Source organism: Ochotona princeps, chromosome 15 (assembly GCF_030435755.1).
Source record: "Ochotona princeps isolate mOchPri1 chromosome 15, mOchPri1.hap1, whole genome shotgun sequence".
NCBI lineage: Eukaryota > Metazoa > Chordata > Mammalia > Lagomorpha > Ochotonidae > Ochotona > Ochotona princeps.
In genome coordinates, this window is record NC_080846.1 from 18,438,952 (window position 1) to 18,466,491 (window position 27,540).

The following is a 27,540-nucleotide window of genomic DNA, read 5'->3' on the forward strand; positions in this document are numbered from 1 at the left end:
GGCTCTGTGTCTTCTACCAGTCACCAGCTGTGCTTTGATAGTCCACAGCTGACATTCATTTAGCAAAAAAATTTGGAAAATAGATTGTCTCTGGTATACCCCTTACCAATCACTAATTGTCTATGGTGCATTAAGTTCTCTTGTATTTTTATAACTCACAGCTCCTGAGCATTTTATTTATTTTTTTTAAAGATTTATTTATTTTATTACAGTCAGATATACAGAGAGGAGGAGAGACAGAGAGGAAGACCTTCCGTCCGATGAATCACTCCCCAAGTGAGCCGCAACGGGCCGGTGCTGTGCCCATCCGAAGCCGGGAACCAGGAACCTCTTCCGGGTCTCCCACGCGGGTGCAGGGCCCCAAAGCACTGGGCCGTCCTCGACTGCTTTCCCAGGCCACAAGCAGGGAGCTGGATGGGAAGTGGAGCTGCCGGGATTAGAACCAGCGCCCATATGGGATCCCGGGGCGTTCAAGGCGAGGACTTTAGCTGCTAGGCCACGCCGCCGGGCCCAGCTCCTGAGCATTTTAGAGGGTTCCCATGTTAGGTATTCTCCCCAAACTGTACTGTCTTCTGACATGTTGCTTACACTGCCAGTGGTGCCGGCCATCCTGCAAGCTTTAGAGAAGCTGGAAAAATGCATGGACTCTAATCACAGTGAACATATATCAGGTGCCCAGTCCTACACCAAGCCCTTTCCACATATTATACCATTTAACCACAAGAGAATTTCTGTAGCACAAATAGAATTATCTTTACATTAGAAAATATATTGATGCATTTATTTGCAAGACACAGTTATAGAGGAGGAGAGGGGAAAAAGGAAAATGAGGGAGAGTAAGAATGAATGCAGATCTTCTATTCAGCTTCACTCCCCAAGTTGGGAGCAACAGTTGAGGCTGGGCCATGTCAAGGCTGAGAGCCAGAATTCCATCTCAGTTTCCCCTGTGTGAGGCAGGGGACCAAGTACTTGAACCATTTGCTGCTATTTTTCTAGGTTCATCAGCAGGAGCTGGACTGGTAGTGGAGCAGCCAAGACTCAAACTAGCTATGGGATGCCAATGTCCCAAACAGTGGCTTAGTGTGCTGCCCCATAACACTGGTCCTGGTATACAGTGTTTAAAACTATGGTTTCCATCTAACAAGTCCAGGCAACCCTGAGATATGCCACAGGGTAAGTTTAGGCTGGTTCCAAAGCAATCCTGGAAGGCTTGCTTCATAAAATACAGAGCCTGAGAGATGTTCAGCAGTTCTATTGAGAAGGAAGTATGCTTTTCGTAGACGCTGATCCTAGGGTTTCAAACTGATGTGGGTAGGCACCGGGCTCATGAGATATCGTGGCACCAACACCAAGAAAGACCCAGACCACAATCCCTGCCCAACTCTGCTCGTGACATGCTATTCAAGAGGGTTGTCTAGGGGTGTGTGTGTGGGAAGCCTCCACCTTGGTTAAAAGCCCGCCATGTGAATACATGCAAATATCAGGTGCTGCTTCTTCCATAAAAAGAACAGGGGCAGGAAATAGGACTGTGTAGTTTGTAGGCAAACAACAATGCGCAAACCTTCTTAAAAATGTGCAAATCCTCTGAACATTACTTTTAAGAATGGGCTAGAAGTGTTCTTGTTTTAAAATCCAAATCAAATCTTACAAACAATGATTTTCTTAAGAGCTGAACTCTGTGGTGATAAAGTTAAAGAAAAAAAATATAAATAAAGATTAGTGGTCCTGGGTACCAGTCACAGCTGTCCAGCTCTTGAGATTCCCATGAGGTTTTTTAGATTTTGTTTAGAGTCAAGTTAGCCACGAACTCTGATTGTGGCCACTTCCCACATCTGGATTCGCCAGCGCATGAACTCCTTGATCTAGTTGTGAGGTACAGGGTAGAGTGAGTGAGACAATTAGTCAATTTCGAGCCCCGGAGATGGAGTCGGTCCAAGAGACAAGCCACAGGGCCTTAGGGTCAGGGTGTGTGGGTTCAACAAAACCACACACTGGGGGACCAAACTTCTCTCTTAAGTACATAATCCAACTGTTTGCATTACCCGGATGTGTCGTCCCATCAACACTGGAGTAACCCTCCAGCATCCCAGGCCCCCTGCCTCGCAGCCCCTCCCCAGTCCCTAGTCACTCTCCCTTTAAACTCCGCATCTGGCTTTGCCCAGCCTCCTGGGTCCCCAGTCTGTCTGGGCTTAGCACAGCTACACTCTCATTTAACAACAACAAAAAGAAAACTCCCATCTCTGGCTTTCACAATAAATGTAACAAAATTGTTTTGGGGGAGAAGGAGACCCACAGGTGTTTATCACGTTGGTCAAATAGGGCTGTGAGTTAGATAACAGACCATACAATCGCTGGTTTATATATTCGTTTGTTTATAAGGTAATTATGAACAAGGTATTAAAACTGCCAATTACTTGAGTGACGAATAAAATTTTCCTTGCAGTAAAAGTATGCCCTGGCCAAAGCCAGCAATTTCCTGAACTGCACACCTCCTAAATTGCAGTGTGAAAGTGCTCAGTTATGGATGGAGCTCGCACAGGGCCGTCTTTGTCAGCTCTGTTCCTTCGCACAAAAATCTCTTACAGCTTCCAGGATAACAGTCCCTGTATCACAAAAATTTAAAACTGCCCTAATGGAACTAAATTAAATCCAAATACCAGCTTCTTATTAACTCTCAGACCAGCTGGCAAACAACCACTTGGTATTTGTCCATTCAAAACAAAACAAAACAAAAACAAACAAACAAGAAAACCTGGCTTTCTATCATTTAAAAGCAAAACAAAAAGCCCCAACCGCATTCAAAAAATCTAGGTCAAAACATCACCATCGGACATGCAAAAAGAATCATTCCATGAAGTGTGTCACAAACAGCCACTTCTGCAAGACAAAGATTCTATTTCACTCCAGCTTTTTCTCAAAATATGGAGAAATGCCCAAATTAATCAACATATTAAAAAGTTGGTGTTTTGGCAGAAAATGGGCCACACTTGAATAGAAACAAAACACTGCGAACACTCCCACCAACCCAGTTTAAAGTAATGTGCAAATGCCCTCTCTCTGGTGTTCCTGAATCACTATATGATACTCCAAGTACTGGAAGGTGTTTCAGGCTCCCATGCAAATCCCTACTACAGGCAAGGAATATTTTGATGTTCTATATCTGTTGGTAGTACAGGGAGTTCCCTGGTCAAATCATCACAGAGGTAAAGTATAATTAGTCCCTTGCGGACAAACAGACTTGGGGGCTTGGTTGGTCAGTAACCAGGAAAAACAGGGGCTCCAGGTATTTTGGCTGTGGCTTCTTGGGTCTAACCATAATGGTTTCATTTTGTGGCCATTTTCACCTTTCAGCCAACTTTATCCAATGATATGCACTCTGAGGGCTTGGGATCTAACCATGAACAAGTCACTGTGGCCCTTGACCTCACCAGGCTTAAAATTCAGTGAGAAGAATGCTAAGCGAGGATAAAGATCAACAGTGTGATAAATGCTAAAATAATGAAGGGATAGAGGGCAGTGGAATCAGAAAGCATGGCCACCTACGGTGGAAAGAGAGATCTGGGGGTGGGCAAAATCTCTCCAGCTGTGAAGATTATAAGAGTCGGAGGATGAAGAGTTGGGTGGGCAGGGGAGAAAGACAGCTGACATTGCAAACATGTGTCAAGACCCACAGCAACACTCAGACAAGTGGGAGCAAATCAAGACTTCTTGCCTCTGAGGAAATGAAAGAACATTCTGACAGCTGGCGTGAAGAGCTGATGGGTGGAGAAACAGAAAGCTCAGGAACGGGCAGTCTGGGAGATGCTTAGAGTTCAGCAGGGACCTGGACCTGTGCTACGTATTTGGTCTGTATCTCAAGACTAAGCCGGCAGAAGACCAGGAGTGGCAATGACACGTGTGCAGAGATTCACATTGGCAGCGGTGAGAATCAACACCGTAGTGGACAGGCAGTGAGACAGGTGCAGGAGCAGCTTTGCCTGAGGACAGCTGGCGGGTGCTGGGTATGAGCTGTTGGGAAGCTCACTGGGCAGGTAAAGCAACACTCCTCTGGCTTCCCATGCACAGAATGTGCATCTTCTCTGTCCCAGGCTCATTTAGCTACGCAGACCCGGCTCTGCTCTACTGGAGCTCCCTTCCTCCCTGTCCATTACCACGGAGAGGTCTGCTAAGGCATGAAGGGTCCCTTCCAGCTCAGATATGACATGCCCCAGGTCAGAATCATTCAATACTGGCATTTCATTCTGTCTTTAGTCACTAGGAAAACGGATGGTATTCTCAGCTACAAAGAAATGTATTCTTTCATTCCGAAACTCACTCTCAACATAAAACTGAACTAAATGAATAACAGTAACATATCCGATGAGGTGAGTGACATGGATATGTGGTTCCACTTTCTGACTCACTGTAATCTCCTAAAAGCCTTCTGTGCCTCCAAAGAACACTCATGCACTCTCCTGTGGATATAAAGGGTGTTAGTTTATTTCCAAAGTCTGAAAGCAGAATCACTGAGTGGCATACCCTTTGTTAGGGAGGAACCTGAATATCAGGTTTGTTCATACTGGAATTCCCGAACCAATCAACTGCAGCTTCTTGATGAATAAGAACAGTCTGGCCACAGTTTCCACCGTCTCCTACCTATTGCACAAGATAACAGGCAGCTTAAGGCTTTGCAGTGGTGATGTGTAAAGACATGCCATATCTGGACTACTTGGAGAATGTGCACACAACTTTTTCCTTATTGAGAGGATGTGTGCAATGAAATTTAATTTGAAACCATTCTTTAATATATTTCCAGTGCCCTTGCTTCTTAGAATACATCACTGTAACCACATCCTTTAATCCAGTCCAGATATTGTAACTCACAAATTGCTGAACCTGTGGTCATCCCATACAAATAACCAGCAGGCAAGTATATTAAATGCATTGATTGGTACAGTTGGTTCAACCCTAAGGAAATACTGATTTTCTATATATAACTTGCAATGAAACATCTTGGCACCATTTTTAAAGGAGTTACAAGTTGTTAAAGAAAACACATTAAAGCTCACTTATATTTCCAACAACAATCCCCAAATCCTTATTCTTCCCCTCCCCCCAAATAAAGCCGTCTTTAAAAAAAAAGGCTTCGGATGAAATAACTAACACCCCATAATATCAGGCTTCTTTTAACAGAGTGATTTGGCAAGCAAAGAGCCTCTCCCATGCAGATAAAAATAAACTGCCTTCTTTTCTAGATAATTAAGAAGTTTCATTAAAAGAACACATGTTGAGACTAGCCCACTGGTTCTGTGAGCTTCAAAGGAGAAAGCCAACCGAGGAAACCTGTGCAGAGACAGATTCTTGATTAGGAATTAATGATACCAGCCAGCAACAAGCCGTGCTGTGAGCAGTACAGAGTCAGTTCTTTCAGCTAAAAGCCAGCTCAACATAAAACATAATTATCTTTTGGATTACAAACAGGATAAAGATGGCCACCACACAGAATTTTAATAGAAGTCCTACAATAATTAGGGCCCTATTCATGCTCTGGGTCTAACACATGTTGAAAATGAAACAAGAAATATGGGTCAAAAGCCTATGTACACCACACACAAAACAACCCTTCTTTGATCCCCCACTGGAAGTCCCATTTAGTGCTCTACACACACATATATAAAGGCAAGTCCTAGAAGACAACAGGATCTGCATAAGCCATTCACAGGCAGTAAAAGCTGCTTCTGTTTTGATTTAGTCTGATTTACACATTTTGCTCTACCTCTCTCAAGGCTAAGGCATTCTGGAGCCATTTTCACATATCAGACCCTGAGAGTTCATCATTTACTGACAAATATAGACAACTTCCAACTCATCTTTGGTTCCCTAGAACTCCCAAAGCAATGGATGGGTTCAAGATTCTGACACCAACACTGTTGAATAGTGACTCCATGGTGGCTCCAGATGTAAATACACACTAGCAACCAACATGCTCCTGGACTGGAACACCAGACATTAACCTGTGATACTCTAATCGACCTCTTTGACATAATAATTCAGGGCCCGGCAGCGTGGCCTAGTGGTTAAAGTCCTCGCCTTGAACGCCCCGGGATCCCATATGGGTGCCGGTTCTAATCCCGGCAGCTCCACTTCCCATCCAGCTTTCTGCTTGTGGCCTGGGAAAGCAGTTGAGGACAGCCCAAAGCTTTGGGACCCGGCACCCGCGTGGGAGACCTGGAAGAAGTTCCTGGCTCCCGGCTTCGGATGGGCACAGCACCAGCCGTTGCGGCTCTCTTGGGGAGTGAATCATTGGACGGAAGTTCTTCCTCTCTGTCTCTCCTCCTCTCTGTATATCTGACTTTGTAGTAAAAATAAATAAGGTTTAAAAAAAATAAATAATAATTCAAACTGATGGTCCTCGAGTGGAGATTTTGATTCTGTTCTTGGTGTCATGCCTTGACATACTACACTATGTGAATCTTCAGTTTTTGCACCTGTGCGTGGAGGGTCATGGGATACAATCTCCAGCTGTCTGAGGAGCTGTGAGATTCAGATGACAAACACTGCAGAAGACCAGAGGTCTCAGACAGTTGTTCTCACAACAGCATCGTGTAAAAATCGCAGCTTCATCTTCAGCCTTGTCTCTGGAGGTCATTGGTTCCCCTTTCTCCCACATTAGCATGTCACTGCCTGGCTGCCCAGTCAATCTTCCTCTGGGTATACACTCACTTTCCTGGGCTGTATCACCCATTAGCTTTCCAAGAAATCATTAATGAAAGGTGCTTCTCCCCTCCAATGTTTGGAAATATTTTGATAGGACTGACAGCCTTGGTGTGTATAGCATTTAGATTAAAAAGCAATTTTTTAAGGATTTGTAAGACACTGTTTTAGTTTATCATTCACAGATGGATATAAATTTGAGGAGTCAGAAGTCTTTTTGATTTTTCTCAATACTGCTCAAACTTAAGACTCATGAGAATTAGGGAAGGAGTAGACGTGCAGGCATTTAGCCCAGCGGTTAAGATTAGAGCTAAGATACTCTAATACAAGGCAGGCACTACACAACATGTGAAACTGCTGCTTGCGACTCCCACATCTCGTATCAAAGTCCAGGCAACTCTGTGCTTCCAGTTCAGCTCCCTGTTAATTTGCCTGGGAAGTATTTGGCTTACTGCCACCCATGTGGGCAATCAGGATGGAATGCCTGACTCTTGGCTTAAGTCTGCCAGTGCTGACTGTTGTGGGCATTTGGAAATTGAACTAGCAGATGGAGATTTCTTTGCATTTCAAACGAAATTTTTTAAAAAATAGATTAGTCTAAAGCATTACAGAATTGGAGCAACAAGGGCTCTCTGAAGCAGGTTGCTGAGTCCCATCCTCTAAGACTCTGTTTTAGCCACGAGGGGTCCCATGTGAGAATCTGCATGTTTACCGAGTTCCCAGGGATCTGAGTCCGTCTATGGCTGCTATAGCAATAACCGAAAGACTCAAGGTTGCAGAGCTTGGAAAGTATCAAAGGATGGCACCAGGACAGGGTGAGGGACCTCCTCCTGCACTACAACATGGCAAAGGTCTTCACAAAGTGACACAGAGTAAACCTGAGTGTTCAGGTCTTACCATTCCTGTAAGAGCCACTGGTACCACCATGTGTAGCCTACCTTAACGATGTCATAAAACCCCAATTACCTCTCAAAGCTCCCACTTCCAAATACCAATATCATGACATTGTGGAGGTTTCCAGTTACATGAACTGCTGATAACGCCTTTAAACCACAGTACCAGGTCTTGGAAGCTGCTGGAGCACTCTTGGAAAACCACTGCTGAGCCTCATATACAAAGTCATCGGAAAAGCATGAAGGATAAAAGGTTGAGGTGGTGGTGGGCAACAGGAAGAGGGAGAGACAAAGACAGAGCTGTAGCTCTTTCAGCCATTGGATCGCTCCTCAAATGCCTGTTTGGATGGGGCCAGGCCAAAGCTGGAAACTCAATCCAGGTCTCCCAAGTGGATGGTAGGACCCAGTCATTTGAGTCATCATTGCTACATTAGTGGGAAGATGGAGTCAGGACTCAGAGCTAGGTGTCAAACCCAGGGCCTCTAATGCGGGACACAGGTGTCTGAATTCCCAGGTGAAAATCCTGTTCTTACAGCTTCTTTTACTCCCGGCATTCTGAAATCTGCCAGAGACGCTCCAGGCCTCTGTACTGGTCCTCAGTAGGCCTCTTCAGTCTACTAATATGTACTCAATTCTGTGAACCTAAATCTTTGATATACTTTGTGTCTCCTAATTACATATGATTAGACTTGCTAGCTCATTTTCTCTCTCCCTCCCCTGGTTCTGTCTTCCATCCCTTTATCTTTTATCTCCTCTGAGAAAATTCAACATTTCCATTACTTTTTACATGTCTATTTTTAACTTATTTTCTGGATACTTTTCTTTTAAACAACACTTTCTTGGTTTTGTAGACATAGCACTCGTTCCTCTGACTCCAAAGAGATCAGATTTACTTGGAAGTTTCCTCCTCCTTCCATGGTGTCCAATTGCCTTTGCCCATTTGTTTCAGATTCTGACTTCATTGTCAGAAGCTTCTTACACTGTCTGGCGACTGCTGGGTTTTCATGCATAGTTCATAAAAAGCAGAACTCCAAAGCTTTTCAGGGCTGTGTGTGACATGGGCTCACAGAGTGGTGGGTCTCAGCAGAGACGACTGTGAGAAATCCCCCTGCTTCAGGACAAGACGGCTTCCTGTCAGCTTCACTGGATGCTATCTCTCCAATCCTCCAGTTTCCCATCTGGAAAAGTTACCAGGAAAGCAAGCTCGGGGGAGGTGGTGTCACCTTTGGAATTCAGATCTGACTGAACTTCCCTGGAGTCCAAAGATGCCACCTTTCATCTCCATGCTCTGCGTGGCTGGGCCCGTGTTTGGAATTCCAGATTTTCTCTTTAAGCTATTCTCCCTCCCACAAATAAACTCGCAGTACTCTAGGCAGGAGGAAGGGCATGCGTTGGGTTTTTGAGTTTTAGAGGAGGAAAACTGGTTGTTTGAAGTCTTTAAGAATATTAACCCATCCCCTATTTTTGGTCCTACTCTGCACCCCTGGTTTTATAGGCTTGGAATCTGCTGGTATTCTGAGATTTCACAGTGCACACACACACACACACACACACACACACATAAACGTTGTTTTTAGAAAGAACCAATTCTACTTTCTTCCTCTTTTAAGTCAGCTACAGTTAATCCATTTGCTTGCAAAATTTTCATGGCATCTTTCGTTTGTATGGCATCTGCTCTTTGGTTCCTATTTTCTTTCTGTTCCTGTTGTTATGCACGATTTTTATTCCTTTACTGTCACTTGCACCAGGGTCAGAGTCACATGAATGCACTCAGTCCACCAGGCCTAACAGGAAGCCTTCAATAGAAATCAATCAATGAATAAAACCTGGTTTTCTTTAGACACCAAAGTCAACAAAACCTTCCCTCAAAAATACTACTGTAACTTCTCTTACTGAAAACAAAATCCAACTTAGATTTGTGTAGGACATTTGATTAGGAAGTTAATGTACATAGAATAATTTTCACTTGATAAGCATAAACTGGAAAATACTGCATCATTATTCTGAACTCTGGATTAATAAACAGCTTACAAAGGACTGATTCTGTAGGAACACTTAAGGCTAATTAATTTCATTTTCATTTCTGATATGCTGTTCACAGTCCAATGAACTAATAACATCATCAACACAGAATAGCTCAATTCCATCCAATAATTTAACTTGTTGCTGTGAATAAAACGTGGTAAATGTGGTGATGGCAATCAAATAGACAGGCAATCGTAAACTCTTTATCTGTAGAGTGGCCATGACCTTTAGGGAAGATGAGAGTGGCTCCTGTGGTCCTGCTGTGGCCCTGTGCTGTCAGCATTTCATAGGAACATGGATGGAGATGTGAAGGTTCAACTGCAAACATCATGGACCTGAGAGTCTAACTCATCTTCTCTGCTGTTTCACAACCTCAGAGTACTAAAACCATGCTCGAAATCCAAGGTGAGATTAGAGCTATGATGCAACCGTGTCCTGAATTTTTGATCAAGCATATTTACAAGGCTTATGTGAAAGCCATTCTTAAGAAAAGGTCACAAATACATTTAAGGATCCCAGATGACCACAAACTCAGCATGAGCCAACAATACAACATGGCGCTTAAAATGCTAATATAATCTTAAGCTTCAGAATGAAGAAAGGTGGTTCCACCATATATTGTAAGTAAGTTCAGAACACACTGCAAATATCTTCTCCCTGGGCACTGTATACCCAACATATGTTTTGAGGGAGAAGACACCTATACTATTAAGGGCTTAAACATATACCATCCAGTAAAACAGCCACTGGCTACATGTGACCATTTACACCTAGATAGAATTTTAAAAATACAATTCTCAGCCACACTAGCCCCATTTCGTGTAGTCAATATTCATGTGTCTCATGGCCACCAGAGTGAGAGTGCAGATACAGAATATTTGTAATGCTGCACACAAAAAGTTATTGGGGGAAAAAAATGGTCTAGACCCTGAGTGACACAAGAAATGAGAACAAAAATGCAAGCCAGGAGAAGAGAAGGCTTTGTGAAAGTCTTCAGTTTAAAATGTTCAAGTACCATTAGCAGACAAGAGCAGAAAAGAGGAGGAAGCTCTCCTCCCCTCCAACAGGTAGAGGCCATGGAAGGGCAGAGATTAGCTGAACAGAGAAGCCCAAGCAGAGCTATGGAAGGTTCTTGTCCACAAAGAAGCGTTGTGCCTAGCAATGCTTAATGGGAGGGAGGTTGGATGACCTCTTTCTCAGATTTCTCCATAGGCAAAAATGTCTCCCCCAGTTCCACATCACTAGGGCTGCACACAGACACTCAAAACTAACAGAAGACGGATTATTATAACAAACTCCACAGCATAGCAAACCCTTTCCAATTCCTCTCCCCTTTCCTTTGATACAGGGGGATTGTGCTGAGGAAACAAACAATGGAGAATCACAGTAAGACAGATTTACGCTTCTACAATTAACTGACTCCTTCGCTGAGTGTGTAAACACCCATTCATCTCTGAAAACTTATCCCTCTCTGTTCTAAACCAATACGTTGTGTGGAAGCAGACAGCTAAACTCGAAAGCAACTCAATTTTCCTAAAGAAAAAAAATGCATGCTCATTTTGATTACATTCTATAATATATTTACTTGGCTTTTTAAATTTAAAAAAAAAGTTGAATTGCTCATGCATAGCACTGACAGTTGAGAATGCACAACATGTGAAACACACATTGAACAGTACTTAAAGCATGCATACTACCTTAATATTTCAGTATGCCTTCAAGCTCTCTCTAGAGGCAGCTCTATCTGCTGGCTAAAACCACAGGGAGAGGAGGGAGACAGACAAGTACATGATTTAAGTGCTCCAGAGGAGATGTTTATATTTATAAAGGCCTTTCCTTTCATGTTCTGAAAGCAACCTTCAGCCAAAGAAAGGAGAGGTGGTACCGGTTAGATCTTGGTGCCCCTGTTTTGGTGTCTCTATCACACCATATCCCTAAGCCTTTGGCCTATGGAAGACAACAGAGAAATGAAAAGAAGGAAGAGGAAGGGAAAGTAATGAGGCCAGGACAGAGAAACATGTTGAATCTTGCCAAGCCAATCATGAAAAGCAACTGGCTGCAACTTTATTGTTTTGTCTCTTGGCAGAACAAGCCTCAGTTGGCACAGGAAAGCCTCTTGCCAGCAGTGACATCTCACACTTCAAAGCAGAAATCAAAATGGCTAGAAAGAAGCTGGAGGATGGATTGAGAAAAATAGTACAGGTTCAGGGTCAACACTGTCGATTCAGGAGTGTCTGTAGTTAAGCCAGGTCTGGGGAGCTCAAGTTCCAGGGAGATGGGTCAACTTCACAGACAACCAAAACACACCACTGCGTGATCAATTCAGTAAAATCCAAAATTGCTACATTAATTGACGTTCTGTGAATTAAAATGATTTTATGAGTATAAAGGTGGGGGAAGAGAAATAGAATAATTCACTACACATATTGTTTCGGACAAAGTCGTTCATTCAATCATTCATCCATCCAGTGAACAGAGTATCCACACATGCCCAAAGCTATACTACATGCCAAGGTTAAAATGGAAACAAAACAGACATAATCTCAGCTTTTGTTGAGTTTCAATGTAGTGGGAAAAACAGACACCACAGACTCACAAACAGACACCTGAAAAGTGTCCACTCGTATGACACTGGATACTGCCATCGTGATTGAATGTGAAGATAACTTAGGGGACATCTGTCCTAAATTCAGCTCTGTGTACAGTCAACTCTATCTGATGTGCATGCTACATATCAACATTTTAAGATCCAATAAAACGGTACATTTTATTGTATTAAAATATTCAATGGTGCTTCTTAAAGTTGTTTCCACTAAACATGATAGGATCCATGGACCAGTGACTGCTGCGACCCTCTAATGGAGATACTGACCCATTCATCCTCATTATGACAACATATATTTTGGGATGAATATTGTACTTAGAGTGGTCACATTTCACAAGATCCACTCCCCCCGCCAATGATGTGGGTAAGCACAGGATACGGTTTCTGTCCACTTAATTAAAACAAAGCTCTCTTGGCTAAAGCTGTTCCCATTCTCTTAATTAATATGACAAATTGGTAACCTCTTTTGAAATGTACAAAGGTTTTTCTTTTCTTTTTTAAAATGCTCACAACTATTTGAGCTGTCCCACACACTTACAAAAACAGTCAGACACCTCGTGAGCTGAAAACGTATACAGTGCTTACTCCCCTAGTTCCATTTCTGAGCTGAGACCCTATCAACAGGCTTTAAAAGATTTATTTATTCATTTGAAAGGCAGACTGAGTGAATAAAAAGAGAGAGAAAGAAATATAGAGGGGGAGAGAGAGATCTTCCACTTGCCAATTCACCCCTCACCCAGAGACTCTCCCCCATCAATGTCCCTCACAATGATTTAATAGTCTGATTTGGGAAATGTAACAAGAAAAATAGTTTTATGAATGAAATTCCCACTTATTAATGAACTGAGTTCAGTGTTTAAATAACGGAATTCTACAGATTGCATTTCATATCATGAGTTCACATCTGTGCTACTCACCATTCAAAAGCCAATGCCTAACTGACTCCCACCCCTGGGTCAACTTCCACTGGTGGGAAACAGACAGGTGTGACCCTCACACCCAGCAGGACTCAAAGCACACAGTGGCTTCAGGAAACTACGCATGACAGGCACTTGGCAAGTTAGAGCTGTTGATGATCAAAATCGCATTATGGGCCTTTATGGCGTTTGATTTCGACATTGAGCACTCTTAGGAAAGACAGAGAGAGAGAACGATTCCACACTTAATTGAAACACTCATTTCATGCCCCTCTTTTACAAGTCTTCGGTGACTCCTGAAACACACAAGCCAAATAAACACAGAAGACAATCTAGCGCAAAATCCCTCCCAACTTTCTCAAGTCTCCTTCCTTCCCTCCTTTGCCCTCCAGATGCCACAGACCTTGAAGCCTATTAATGGCACACTCCAGGCAAGCGCCTGCCATGCTGGGCGACACCCAATGTAGCCTATGGATTTCTTGTCTGTAGCTCTCCATTACTCAGAGCCCCCTGAGAGCACGGCAAGTCCTCTCTTCCTTCACTCCATTAGCATTTAGCAAACAAGAGGTGTTACCAAGGGAGACATAAAACAGCTCCAAATTCACCTTACAGATACACAAGGCCTCAGACTACAAAGGTTGTTCAGTTACTAACTAAAACTAAATGGGTATGCTCTTAGGGGAAGCTATTTGAAGAGTGATACTTTTCTATACCATTCTTCCCAAATGCAAAGTTCTTTCTCCTTCCTTCTTTCATGTCATGCTCTTTAGACTGTTTCTAAAGCCCACTGTGCCATGAGCCTCCCTTGCAGTAATCCGCCTTGGCTGGCTGCCTCCAGCCTCAGCATCCCTGCCAAGCCCACCAGGATGAGAACGGTGGCAGCTGCAGCTCCTCACTCTCCTGGCAGCCCTTTCATGTACCTTATGCCACTTGATCCTGTACCGGAACCATGCACGGACAGAGGGGCAGACATCTTACACAGATAAACAGAGCAAAGTTAATTAAGCCTGTCTAAGGTCACATGGGTCATGAGGATGAGTGGGAACAAAAACCTCTGTGCCCAATTCCCTGTTCTACTCTCTTATTGCTCAAGGACCCAAGAGTACACACTCTCTCTCTCTGTCCTCTCTGACACTCAGGGATATAACGAGCCTTCTATGTGCCGGGAAGGGCATCATGGTGCTGTGGGGCTGGGGAGTTCAAGAAGTCTAAAGTCCTACCCTGGAACAGACACCTGACAGATGCCACCAGACTGCTCGCGCTGTATCACAGGGAGTTGCAAATCTGGAAGATAATGTCACTGTCCTTCACCAAGTTTGACAGTAACTACACATTCATGGCACTTGAACTGCCCACAAGGCTTCCCACCCTGAGGGAGGGGCATAATCATATTATTTTCCTGTTTCCCCAAACTCCTCTGAGATGGGAGGGGTCATGAGCTGATGGAACTGGATCTCAGCTCTCACTGGGCACAGGGTCTCAGGACTGACAGGCAGAGGGGAAAGTCGCCCTTGATATCCCTGAGAACAACCAGTAAGTCCTCTTGGCAGACTGCTCTCTGACCTTGCCTGGTCCTTCGGAGCGGGAACACGTTGAGTCTGTTAGCGGCAGTGGGTGTTCTCTCACTGATTGGATTCTGTATTTGCAGTTTTGGGGTTAGGACCTCGTGAAGTACTTGTGCCAGGCATTAACGTTTGTTCAAACAAACAAAAATAAAATCTCTAGCTCTGAATCCCAAGGTTACCTCTGTGGGCTGAGGTGCTCAGCCTCAGAGGCAAATGGGAAAAGGGCTTTTATTCTCCTCCCCATGCACAGATACTCCAGGATGTGCACACTGCCTATACAGTGGCAAGCTAGATCTTTAATTATATCTCTTGTTCTTTTTTCCCTTTCAATTATTATGGCTGTTACAATCTTTTATTACTATCGTTTTACCAGGTGGCCATAGCTGACCATAGGTTAGGTATAACACAAGTATGTTCTCTCCACTCTCCATTTTTGGTGACTTGGGTTTAGTCTAAGAAACTGTTGTAGATTAATGAGAACATCTGTCTAAATACTGCCAAGTGCAGGTAAGTATTCTACAATTACTCCTTACATCAAACACTAAGCACTAACTCCATGCTATACACCTGCACACACGCCTGGAACGTGCCCCTTGCTGACAACGGCTCTCATTGCCTTCTGTCTGTCTCCTCCATAGAAAGGTTGGTTCTATGAGGGCAGAGAGGCCTGCTTGGTTCACGCTGAGTCCGAGTCCTACAACAGCACTCAGTGTACAAGAAGATTTGGAAAATATTCACCTACCCACACACACTAAAAGACAAAGGCCAGAACTCCCCAACGCTTTCAGCCTCCTTTCCTTCCCTTTGCAGGATTCATCCTTAACTCCAGTTATCTTTCAGTCTATCAACTTATCTAGTCTTTTCTTTCCCGGGCACTAGAATGCAAAATTCATGATTAAAAAAAAAAAAAAAAGGAAATGACAACACTCCAGTGTCGTCTGCACTTGAAACAAGAACTTGGCGCTTGGTAGGTATTCAACAGAAGGCAGACGAATGAATCCCTGCCATCTTCACCAGCATCCTATGGAATCCTGTTCACAGAGCACCCAGTGTGTGTCAGCTGTACTCTCTCCCCCATTCCTCCCGGTCACCCTGTATGTTAGGTACTCTCTATCCCCACTGCAGAGGAGTGAAAACTCAGACAGACAGTACCTTGCCCACGGTCACAGGCCGAGGAAAAGCTGCAACCAGCCATCAATTCCAGACAGCATGCCTTGGGTTTTGCTTTTCATCTCTTTTCTGACATTACTGGAGTTGCCCTGCCAAACAGGGCCCCGTTGCTGCTGGACTGGCCCGAGGGTCTTATGAGCTGCCACCTGGAACTCTCCTACACCACTAAGGCCATTATCCATGCTAAAGCCAGAGAAACAGTTTTGAATACCAAATCTCACCGTTCAGTCTTCTCAATGGCTTCTCACGGGTAGAGCACACGGGGGTGTGGGTGCGGCAGAAACCACTAGTACAAATGGAGAATGGTACTAATAACTTCTCTGCAAGGATGACCAAAGTCATTCTCGGTAGAATGACAGCCTATACAGAGAATGATGGTTTGGGGAAAAATGGTCTATCTTCAAGGTCAGAAATAAAAGAGAATGGCTTACCTGATTATGATTCCCAGCCTATCAGTAGTTCCTGAGATCTGTATGTAATATCTGGTTAGAACTGGTGAAGTACAGTGTTCAAAATGGATATTCCTGGGCCCAGCCAGCCCCATGAACTTGCAATTTCTGGGTATAGAGTCAGGACAGCCATTGACCTCACACTTTTTTCAGCTATAGGTCATCAAGCAGGCATCTGCATGTTGGGCAGCACAATATAAACAAACAACCAGCATCAAGACTAAAACACACTAGCCCTATGAAATAACTAATAAGGTCTCTTTTTTTAACACTGTTGCATCACTCAGGGATCAAAAATTCCCTAATGTAGGTCAAAGGTTAAAAAAAAAAAAAACAGCTTAAGCAGATCATGTCATATCACACACATAAAGTCAGAATCAGCGTATCCAGGAAATCCCGCTCGCTTAGGCTAGGTCAATAGTTTTCCTGTAAGACATGTACATTTCAAAGGTCATTCCATTTCTTCTCTTAAAAATACACCACCCAGAAACAGCTAGGAAATTGTCAAAGAAAGCTTCAAAAAACACAACGAAACCATGCTTTGCCTCTTCATGCTAGCTAACTTCTTAGCTTGCTCTATGCAGAGCTAAAAAAAAAAAAAAAAAAAAAAAAAAAAGGTCTATTTGGCATTCGGGCATTTCAATGGAACCTAAAACGATCAGAAATGAATTTCACCAATGTACTTGCACCCACTGTCCCCAGAACTGGACAATCTAGTAGGATTCCCTGGCGTCATCAGAAGCAGTCCCTTATGGAAGTTATCTTTGGACATGGGACGCTACTGGCCCAATATGAGTTTCTTGGGTATGATATTTATAAGAGGAGGTGTAGGACAACCTTCACCCAGCCCCAGGGGTTGGCGCAGAACAGCAACAACACAAGACATTACTATTGTATCTCAGGCTTAAGACTCCAACTTATACTCCTTGTCCTTAAAATGGTTTTCAAATTGTTCAACTGGTACAAATCACAAAGAAATAAATTTCCTTCCACAAAATTTAGCTTAAAAAAAAGAAGAAGAAGAAAACCCTTGATAACATTAAGTGGAGGCGTCCTGAGAACTACTTTGAAAGACACTTGCGGTACTGAAGCAAGTTTCTGAGCCAGGTCATGTGGTTTAACAGATTCTTTTTGAAATCACAGGAATGTGTACTTTAGTTCTGATCATCTCCACTGGATTCTATGGAGGAGAAAAAGCTCCACTCGACACAACGCCACACACAGACGCACAGTACTAGAAATGAAGAGCCGAGGAAGTTTACAGGACAAAACCAAACATCACTAGAAGAAAACACGAAGAGGCGCATTTTTTTCAAGCTCTTTTCTGGGTTTGAAAATGCTTTTCACTCCCCCTACTGAATTAGTCAGCCCCACGCATAAATTATTCTTTTCAGAGTCTATGTAATCTAGGCAATAAATTGGATCTATCATTACATGAGGTGTACAAAGCATTAACCAAATCTGTATTGCAACAAATTAAGGGGGAGAGAAAGTGAAATGACTCAGGCTGATCTGACACACGGAGCTCGCTGCAGTGAAACACAAACAAAAACTGCATGGAGAGGAGTCCAAATACTGAAGCTCTACGTTCCCAAATGTCCCTCTCGCTCCCTAATGACAAGGTGTGGCTTTAAAGGGTACAATCACTGGATTACTTATTTCCAATGGAAGTTTCTAACTTCCCCACATGTTCTTACGCCGCCAACCCCCTACCACAGCCAAAGAACAAACTCCTCTCCCTCCCCACCCAGATTCCAGAATCGCACTGCCAGACCCCCCACATCCTCTGTGACATCTGTGACCCGCAAGGCTCTCTTGGACATGCAGAAGGAATCTACCAATACGTTGGACAATGACAGCACAGCCAAGTGGGATAGATTTTACCAGGCCCCATTGGTCAAACAAGAAAAGCAAGAGATGTTTAGGATACCGAAGCCAGTATTCCATTTAAACTCTCACAAGCTCAGCAATTGTGAAAGACAAAGAAATGAGATATTAATGCCAGCATAAAAACATTTCTTAAATTCAGTGTTTATTTGCCGAATACCAACTGCTTTTTTCGTTCATTCCTTTCTGTTTCAGAACTTTGGAAAAACCACATCAGTATCAAATGTCACTTACAACAGAGAAAAGCAGACAGGGCGGCTGCACCCGTGACTTGGCTGCCCTGAGCCCTCAGTAAAAACAAACCTCTATAAATCACCAGATGTAAGCAATTGGATAGCGATCACTTTAATTAATTGAACAGCTTTTCTGAAATTCACTGTATGATTTCAACTTTCCCAGCACCTTTCTCAGAAGCAACTAGCAAAGGTGGATTCTGTGTCTAAAGTTGCTTCAAAAAAGAAAATACTTTTTTTTTTCTGCAGCAGCTTACAGACATTTTTCAATTATTCAAGATTCAGGTGGCAACTTGCTTTACTTTGGGAAATTAAATTTTGGGTTTCCAAATGGTACATGCAAATGCCAAAAGTTAAAGCTATTCTAAAAGCTTTGGAGGTTCATATATGAAAATATGTTATCTGTCTTCAAAATACAGAAAATTCAACATAATTTTCATGTGAATTCAAAAACCCTTATTTGCAAAAGAACATGCAGAGATTTTTCTGACTTCAATCGCATACTTAATTTAGCTGTATAAGCTGATGTTTGGAGTCGCTGTTGCTGAACCTGCAGGTGCCATATCTAAGAGGATACTCCAGCAGCTTTTTACAAAGTCTGCCATTCCTCACCAAGCCAGTCTGATCATTCACCACCAAGAGCTATACAACGTGTAATCCACAGATCCCATGCCAACCACTAAGCAACACCAATATTAACATCCTTGTCTCCGGAATAAAATCAAACGCATGTCTCCTTGGAGGAAGGTGAGTACTTTGAATCTTTTTGTAATGAAAGCAAATAGAAAGCATGTTGCTTTAAAAATATTTGGAAGACAGCCGTAACAAAATTGGAAGCTGGAAACAGGGTAATCAATTTGAAGGGTCCATCTTAATACTATCCTGAAGGGAACACTCGAATTCTGTTTCAAAGATCTTCGAGGCAGTACTGATCATGGCCTTACACACATACACAAAATTCTGCCAATATTCACTTACAAAGAGAGAAATGTGATATTTTCTGAGACTGGCCCCAGATTCGGAAACGTCTCGAATTCATTGTTGTTCAATCTCCTGGAAGTACCAAAAAAAGAGAAGAAGATATTGATTAGTTAATCAGCAATTTACAGAGGTAAAAACTTTAAAAATTGTGTAAGGAAACTTTCAAGTAAAAGGTAATAAGTATTACGGTCCAAATGCTCTTTGCAGTTGAACAGTGTGAAGAATACTAACAGTACACTGCATGCAGAACTCAGATAGGAAATAGCTCAGACTCACACTTCTTGAAGGCTTTGAAGGTGACTCATGGAACTTGCCTTGATGAAAGATAATCTGTTGTGACTCAAGTCCCTATAAGAAAACCAAAGGAAAATTATAAGTGTTTTCTAAAGTCACAAACGGTGCCTAGTGATATAACAAGCCGCAGTGGGCGCTGGAGTCATCTCTAGCCACACTAGTGACAACAGGAGAAATAACGGGTTCATTCTGTCCATGAACAAGATGGTAACCAAAATGCCAAAGTCAAAAAGTGCAAACGCCAGGGACAAACTTAGTTGAGGAGGCTGGCAGATTGGAACACTTTGAGCCCACAGACATTTTAAGAGCTGTTTTCTGGCACAGGGTGAACAGATCTTTTGTGAACCGGGACTTTAGCTCTGCCTTCCCCACCCCTTTCCTCACCCAGTCACTCCCTACTTGACATGACAGCATGGCTTAGGAACGGGTAGCTCAACAGGCAGGGTGCCGAACCCAAGGCTTCTAAAGAAAACACTTTATTATCAAAACGGCAAGCACCAATCTCCTTACTGCAGTCAAATAAAGGAGAAACTGCTTTTCATACGCATCCTTTTCTTTGGATCAAGGAACCCAGTTATTCAAAGTATAAGTGTTCGTGTTTGCAGAAAGCAGAAATGAGCCTGAATCCTCTGGTTTCTTGTAGTCGCAACATCACAAAATGTGGTAGTGTGTCCATTTAAACCACATGAGCAGTCTGACAAAGTGCAGAAGAGTGTCCAGACATCTTCCACCATTAAAATCAAATCAGAGTGGCTTGTTGCTCAAAGTCTCAAGCTAACTCAATGGCAATGTCCATAGGATATAACTGTTTAACATAAGGAACTGTTGTATTCACAATCCTCTAGGCTAAAAAAAAAAAAGACATCTCACCACAAAAGATGTGAAATACGAAACACAATCTGTCCAATAGGCTTGCTCACCTTGCTTATATTGGACAATACATGACTTTAAAATGATATAATGAAAATGAGATGGCCGAGAACCAGGCTAACAACCTCTATGGCTTATGTGTCCCCAGTCAAAAGAAGCTGTCTAACCCTTAGTAAATGAATTAGGGCAATGCTTAAAATTAATGTTTTTAAATAACCAAAGGTGTAGGTAAGTTGACCGGAGCAAGCATGAAATCATGGCATGCTTCTGCGTTTGTTATATGCATGGGTGTCCTTCCGCCCCGCCCTGCCCCGCCTCCAGGAATCAACAAGAACTCACACCCAGAGAAAGCGCAGTGTGACCTGCTGCTTATGTAATCATCAGAAATCAGACATCATTTCAGTCTTGCAGCTTTGTTTAGAGAATAAACCTAGATTTTTTTTTTTTCTCTTTCACCTGGAGAAAAAAGAAAACTGCAAAGATTTTATTTGAAATGTTTGTCTAAAGACCTACCAGACAGTAACAGACATGAGTAGATTTGTTCTGGTAGAGTTATAACATGAAAAAAAAAAAATCTGGCACAGTCTTTAAACTATAAAAATCCTGCAATTACAACCAGTGCTGTGCATGTGCACCATGCTGGCTGGAGCCAGACACTTTCCCTCACAGTCCAGTTCAAGTCCATCTGGAGTTCATCAAGGAAACCGTGAGCCCAACAGCTCACGTTAGGATTCAAACAAAACCTGCATGCTTTTAGCGCCCCAGACAGCCACAGCTTTCCCACATGGTCTTAAAAACAAGCATCCTTCACCTGGAAGGTGGCCTGCGTCAACAGAATGTCTCACTTGGACCCTGGACCCGCTTCACCTAAAAGACATGAAGCCTGCATCCCCTACTGTCTCCTACTCTCACAGAAAGGAGGAAGCCATCTGACATCTACAGGTGATTTTCCTTTTAATTAGGAAAAAAAAAAAAAACTAAACTAAAAACCACTCACTTCACTCCATTGTATCATTTCACAAAGCAACTACAGGAGAAATGAGATTGGATGCTTAACTTCTTTTCAACCAGTGATGGGATGAGATCTCACAACAAAAGTCCTTTAAGATGGATAACTGCCTTCAGACACCAGCACTCAAACTGGGGACCCACTCATTGCTCATCCAGAAGTGGGAGCTGGTAACCTTAAGTAACCCAGTTTTGGCAACACATTCTCATTCTTGAGTTTGTTTTGTGTGTGTGTGTGTGTGTGTGTGTGTGTGTTATTAAAACCATAGTATATGTGGGAGAACACACACACACAAAAGCAAAAGAAAATGACCCATGACTTTTACTGCAAATACTTAAAGCCATGACACTTTTAATGTACTTTAATTTAGATTTAATAAATATGGCCGCCAACATTTCAGAAATAACTACTTTCCAGTTAAAGGACGTCGCGTTTTCCTAAATCTTTATATTAAAGAGCGAAGGAAGTGGTACAAATGTTCATGTTTTCTTAAACTCGGAACATAACATATTCAGTTAAGGCAGATTCTTAATTTTTAGATTTGCATTAACGAACATCTTTCCCAGAGAAGCGAAAAAATAAATAAATAAAAACTTCTGTAGTGAAGTTAATAAATGACAAAAGTAGAGGGGGGTAACTGGCTACCCAGAATTCAGCTGGCCACATCTGTGGAAATCAACTCTTTCTACATGGGAGAGAGAGGCCTCTATTTGCATATTTGCAAGGAAATCAATCTATAGGCAAACAATTAATTTACAACATTTGGTTTCAGCTATCATTTTCTTCCTTTCAGCATTTGGCAATCTGACTTCCAAGTCAAATTTTGAAATGCAAATCCAGCATAGCTTCTTAATCAATCCCACTGGGGCCTGCAGAGCTGCTAATTCAGCAGAAATCTGGAAAAAGCTGGAAAACAAAACAAAACAAAACAAAAAAGCCAGGCTGTAGCTGTTTTAAGACAGTGATCCAAAGTGACTCATAAATCAGCCTGCTATGTTCAAGTTTTAGTCTGGAAAATATAGAAAAACAGCTGTGAAAACCATAAGGGCCATCCCTGCCCCCCAGGCCTCTCCTCAAATGCTGGAATGATCCAGAAGATTTATAACAGGCCGACACTAAAGAAGCCACACCAGCAGAAATTACCTTTCAGACTTTTGCTTGAAGCCCCATTGCGAACTCAATTTTTCTATGTGATAAAATGAATAAGTCTGAAATTCCAGCAAGAATTTAATAATATTTGAGGCGCTGCTTGGCAGCTGAGCAACTTTTGCCTCTTTTGGCTAAATGATAGTCTAACAAGCATTCCTCTTGAACTTCAGAATTCCGCCAGCAAGAACTCTAGAAGTAAACTCCAGTCCCCCTTTAAAGGCCTTGTAAGCAAGGCTTCAAATAGTTACTGTTTTAAGAGGTACTTTACTAGACTGTTAGAGGTTACTTTTTGAGAGAACTGGATACAGTGTTATTGTTTTACAGCTCAAACTATTCAACTTTCACACATGGGGTGTCTATGGCAATAAATTACAACCGAATAACGTGAAAAAAAAACCGCAGGCATGTCTGTATGGAATTTTTTTTCCAACTTGCAAATTCAACAAATCAAACACAAGATAAGACACTGCACTTTTTCTTAAAAGTGCTTTCATAAACTAATCCAAAGACACATTTTTTCTTATCTAAGGAAAGAAAGGGGGCAGATATGAGGTGGAGGGGGAACTGGGCGCATTTTTCTACTTATTTCTGAACTCTGAAATACCCTGCTTACTAGCTTTGCTAATTATGTAAATCTGAGTAGCAGCTTCTCACACTTCCAGTTTCAAAACACCAAATAACAGAGGAGGTTGAACTCAATTCCCAGTGTTTTCCTGCTCCTTTCCGAGGGGGAGTGGAGACCCCTAGAGCTTTAGGCACAAACAAAAGGAACACAATAAAGAACTTAAGACCACATGGTTGGGTGACACCTACAAAGATGGTCAGGAGTACAAGAATGACAGAGCTGTTCAATGAGTGATCACAGCGGGGCTTCTGACAACAGGCGGAGTGCTTATTTAGACAAGCGGAACTTATTTTCACATACATTCAAGGAATGTGGACTTGTATTGAGACAATTTACTGCTGGCGGAAATGTAATTAAAGACTGTGCTAACCAAATAAACTGTAATTTGTTTTGAGTGTGCCGCCAAATTATCTGCAAAACAAAATCCTAATTAGGTCAGCTACTCTTAAGACGATGTTTAAACAGGTATCAGCGAACCCCTCTTGGTTCAACGCAGCTTCGAATCAGAGTCCACAGTTCTTTTCTCAAAAACATCGAACTTCACGAAGGAACATATCGCATACTGGCAGGACTCCATGAGCTACCTGAAAGTGTGAACCTCAACTGCCAGAGTCCACGAACGGTCCGGGCATTTCACAACACACCCCGGGAAGCTCCCCCACCCGCCCACCTCTTTCTTTCTTTCTGGTCCCGCCATTATTTTCCAGGTGTTCACCTCCAGTCATTCAAACGTTCAGTTCCATATGTTGTCAATAGAACCATTCACAGTTCATGAATAAGGCAGCATGACCTCCACGAGAGGCAATTGAATAGAATTAGCCACAACTAATTGAAAGCCTTCCTGCTTTCCCTTAAAGCCCTTATCTCCTTCTTCAATTGTAGTAAAAACGACTAAAGAAGACAAGATGTCTCAGGACAGAAGATCAGGTACCAACTCAGGACCCATTTCTACTATTCTGTTCAATTCAGACTTAGAGCACCAGGAATAGGCTGTTTGAACGCTAACAATTCTACAAGCGACAAATGGAAAGATTTGCTTCCACGGGATGACTTTAAAAATACGTTTCCTTAAGCTACAAAACCAAGCCTACCACTATCACTAGCAAAGTCTAGCAGAAACTTGCCTTAACAGCTGAAAAACGTACGCTGCCATGTTGCTAGGCCTAAATCTAACATGAGATATGAATTGTACTGTAATGAGACTATTTTTAAAAATTCAATGTAACTTCTGTGTTACATTTTATGGCACACCTTCAATTATAGCCAAACTGGGTCTGAACTCCACTGTTTAATTCCCCATCCCCTTGTTCTTTCACGCAGTTGGCAGTGATTTCAAGTCTTTAGACTTCACAGCTAAAAATCCCCAAACTTGCATCAGAGCAGACGGCCCTGGCAGCGCTGGGAAGCTACAGAACACACAAAACCCTGAGTTCCGAAAAATCTTGTTCCTTTCTTTTTGCATCTACTCATCACTCCTCTCCATCAACTTTCGGCCAGGAGAAGGATGTATTACGGTGCGGTCGGGCGGGGATGCGGGCTTTTAGTCTAATTAGAAACCAAGCAGAAGGTTAGAACCCCCACAAATATGCCACCCTTGGTTGAAATAGCGGCTAGACCGTGCCAAAGTACTTTCCAAAAGAAAGGAGCCTGTTGGGTCACTGATCGGCAACAGGGAAAGCGGGCCCGAATCAGTTGGAAAGTAACGTTGAGTCCTCAGCTAGTCTCCCAAAGGGAGGACCGCAAACTCCAGCCGCCTTGCAGGTTGCCACTTCTCCCGCTTGGGCGGCGAAGCGGCGAGCGTTTGAAGCCGGCAGCTAGCTCAAAGCGCTGGCAAGGGAGCCAGGTCCCAAGCACTCCAGGTGCCCGCTCCCCTTTTCCAGATTGCAGCAAGCCTGGGCACGCCTAGCGCCCACCTACGCGGCCCGCCAGGCACGCGGAAGGGAAACCAAGGCAAATCAAGGCTCTTTCCACCTCCACGGAGAGTCCCTGGTGGTTAAGGCCAGGAGAGATGCCGCGTAGAAAGCGCCGTGCTGCCAGTCCCTCAGCAGCCAGGCCCTCCTCGCCGGCTCTGATCTGCCCGAATCGCGCCAGGGTAGCCCATTGCCCCTTCGTCCGGGAAGAATACTTACAGCCGAAGGACCCAGGGCGGCAGCGGCTCGGGAAGGTGCACCAGCCTCTGGCGACTGCAGTCCAGCAGATCCCCAAGGCAGCGGCAGGGAGAGGGGCACGCGTGCTCGGCGGCCACCCCAGAGAGCTGCCCGACTGCCCCGCGGCCGCTACCTTGGGCTGGGCCCACGCGCCCCAGTAGGGCGCCCAGCAGCAGCCCCAGCGCGGCGGCGGGCACACAGAACCTTGGCGTGCCCATGGCGGCCCGGCGGCCTCTGCTCTGCCCGCTACTCCGCAGCCGGTGTGCACTCGGGCCCGGCACAAATTTTCAATCCACTGAGACTCCCGGGACCCGGCCGCGTGCGATGCGCTCCTCGGCAAACTCCTTCTTTCACTCCCAGCAGAGGAGCCCTTTCATGCTCGCCAACAGCCCGTAGGAAAACCAAAAAGAACGACCCACTGCGGCAGAGTTGCAGCCGGAGTAGCGTTCGCACGCCCAAGTTCTTTCTGCCCCGCAAAAGAAACTTTTTCGCCTCCTCCCCTCGGTGCTGCGCGAAGTCCCCGCGCGGCGAAGGCGCGAGGCGGGGCGGAGAGAGGCCGGCGCGCGCCCATTGGCTCCCCAGGCCGTGGGCGATCCGGCGGACACGTGACAAAAACAAGGCTCCAGCCGGGGGCCGGCGCTTGGGAGAAAGTGGAGCTGAGATTGCAGGAAATTCAGAGTTAGATTTTCCAGCATCTCTAGCCAGAAGGCTCCACTACGTCCTGGGAAACATGTATCAAATGGAGTTGGAGCGCAAAAGGGAACGAGCAAGCAAGCAAGTGAATAAATACTGAGCTAGTTCTCGAAGGTATTTAGGGCAACTTCAGGGCCGGTTTGGGGAAGTTAAATGAGCTATTATCAGGAACCATTTCAATAGGAAATTTATAGATAGTGCCATTACTCACATGTGAACGGTGGTTTTCAATGGAAATGCAATTGTTTTCACACTAATAACGGCGGTGTATTTCTGCATTGGTTTTTCCCAGTAAGTAGGCATCCACATTAAGGACAATAATAATATGCAAAAACCATGGGTTTTAGAGATGATTGCAAATAGCTAGCCTTTCTGCCCTGGATAGAGCTGTTCTCACAGACTGTGATGGATCCCAGGCACGAGCTAGGAATAATGAAAACAGTCACAGTAACATTTCAAAGTAAAATGAAAACTTGGGAGGAAAGATGTCATACACACACCTTGGTTCCTCCTGGGAGTGACAGCTCTTGACAGAGAAGGAACCCAGGCACACGAGCCTCAAAAGGATGGGGCTGGGATCAGGCTACATGGGACTTTGCCGCCCAGAGATTCGCCCTGACATCGCTCTTGCAGGTGATTCGGATCACGGGCTGTTGAAATGATGGAGACTTTAGAGGTCATCTGTGAATGCGCTCCCCCCAGTAAAGAAATCCACTCGGAGAAATCAGGAGGTGGCAGCACATTGGGAGTTAACATTTTCCAGCTCCTGCAGCCGGAGGCTGGCCCACTGTGGCAAAGGATACAAAAACAAACTTTGGAAGCTTATTTTAGGCTTCCACTTCTATACATTTTTTTTTTCATTGCTTGTTGTCTGCCCAAGATTTCCTGTGTTTGAGGCTGCTGAAGCTGTCGGTGACTGAGTGGAGAGAGTTTGTGGAGTTGAGACTTTATCTCCGGTTCTAAGGCCCACTGATATCCCCATAGGTAACAGCTGCTACTGCTGCACAACCCTGTTTTATGGAAGATACCCTATCCTGCTCATTTCAGCTCCCACTGGCATCAACACTTAATGAAGTACAAATGGAAAATACCTACAGTGAGGCTCCCTTGGTTTGGAATTGTGGTGTTACTTGCTTGATCAAGATACGTTACAGTTATGCCTTGGATTTTCCAGTTCAGAATCCCCTGTGTGGATTGCTGGTGGTGTAACTATGGCGGTTCCATCCTAAGATTTCACCCATATGTGAGATAAATCACGAATATGCTACCATTCATTTTCTGTTAAACCAAAGTTCCATGTACTGAACTCTTCATAAGTCATCTCAAATCTTGTGT

General features: G+C 43.8%; 1 protein-coding gene across 1 annotated transcript in view; it reads right to left on the reverse strand.

Annotated features, from left to right (window-relative positions):
* Positions 1-26,016, reverse strand: part of LRIG3 (leucine rich repeats and immunoglobulin like domains 3) — a 47,557-nt gene extending 21,541 nt beyond the window's left edge. The window contains exons 1-3 of the mRNA XM_004583224.3: positions 25,495-26,016; positions 19,695-19,766; positions 19,416-19,490 (exon numbers count right to left, since the gene is read on the reverse strand). Coding sequence (XP_004583281.2) covers positions 19,416-19,490; positions 19,695-19,766; positions 25,495-25,730 — 383 coding nt within the window. The 5' untranslated portion in view covers positions 25,731-26,016. The remainder of the gene's footprint in view (positions 1-19,415; positions 19,491-19,694; positions 19,767-25,494) is intronic.
* Positions 26,017-27,540: the final 1,524 nt, after the last annotated feature.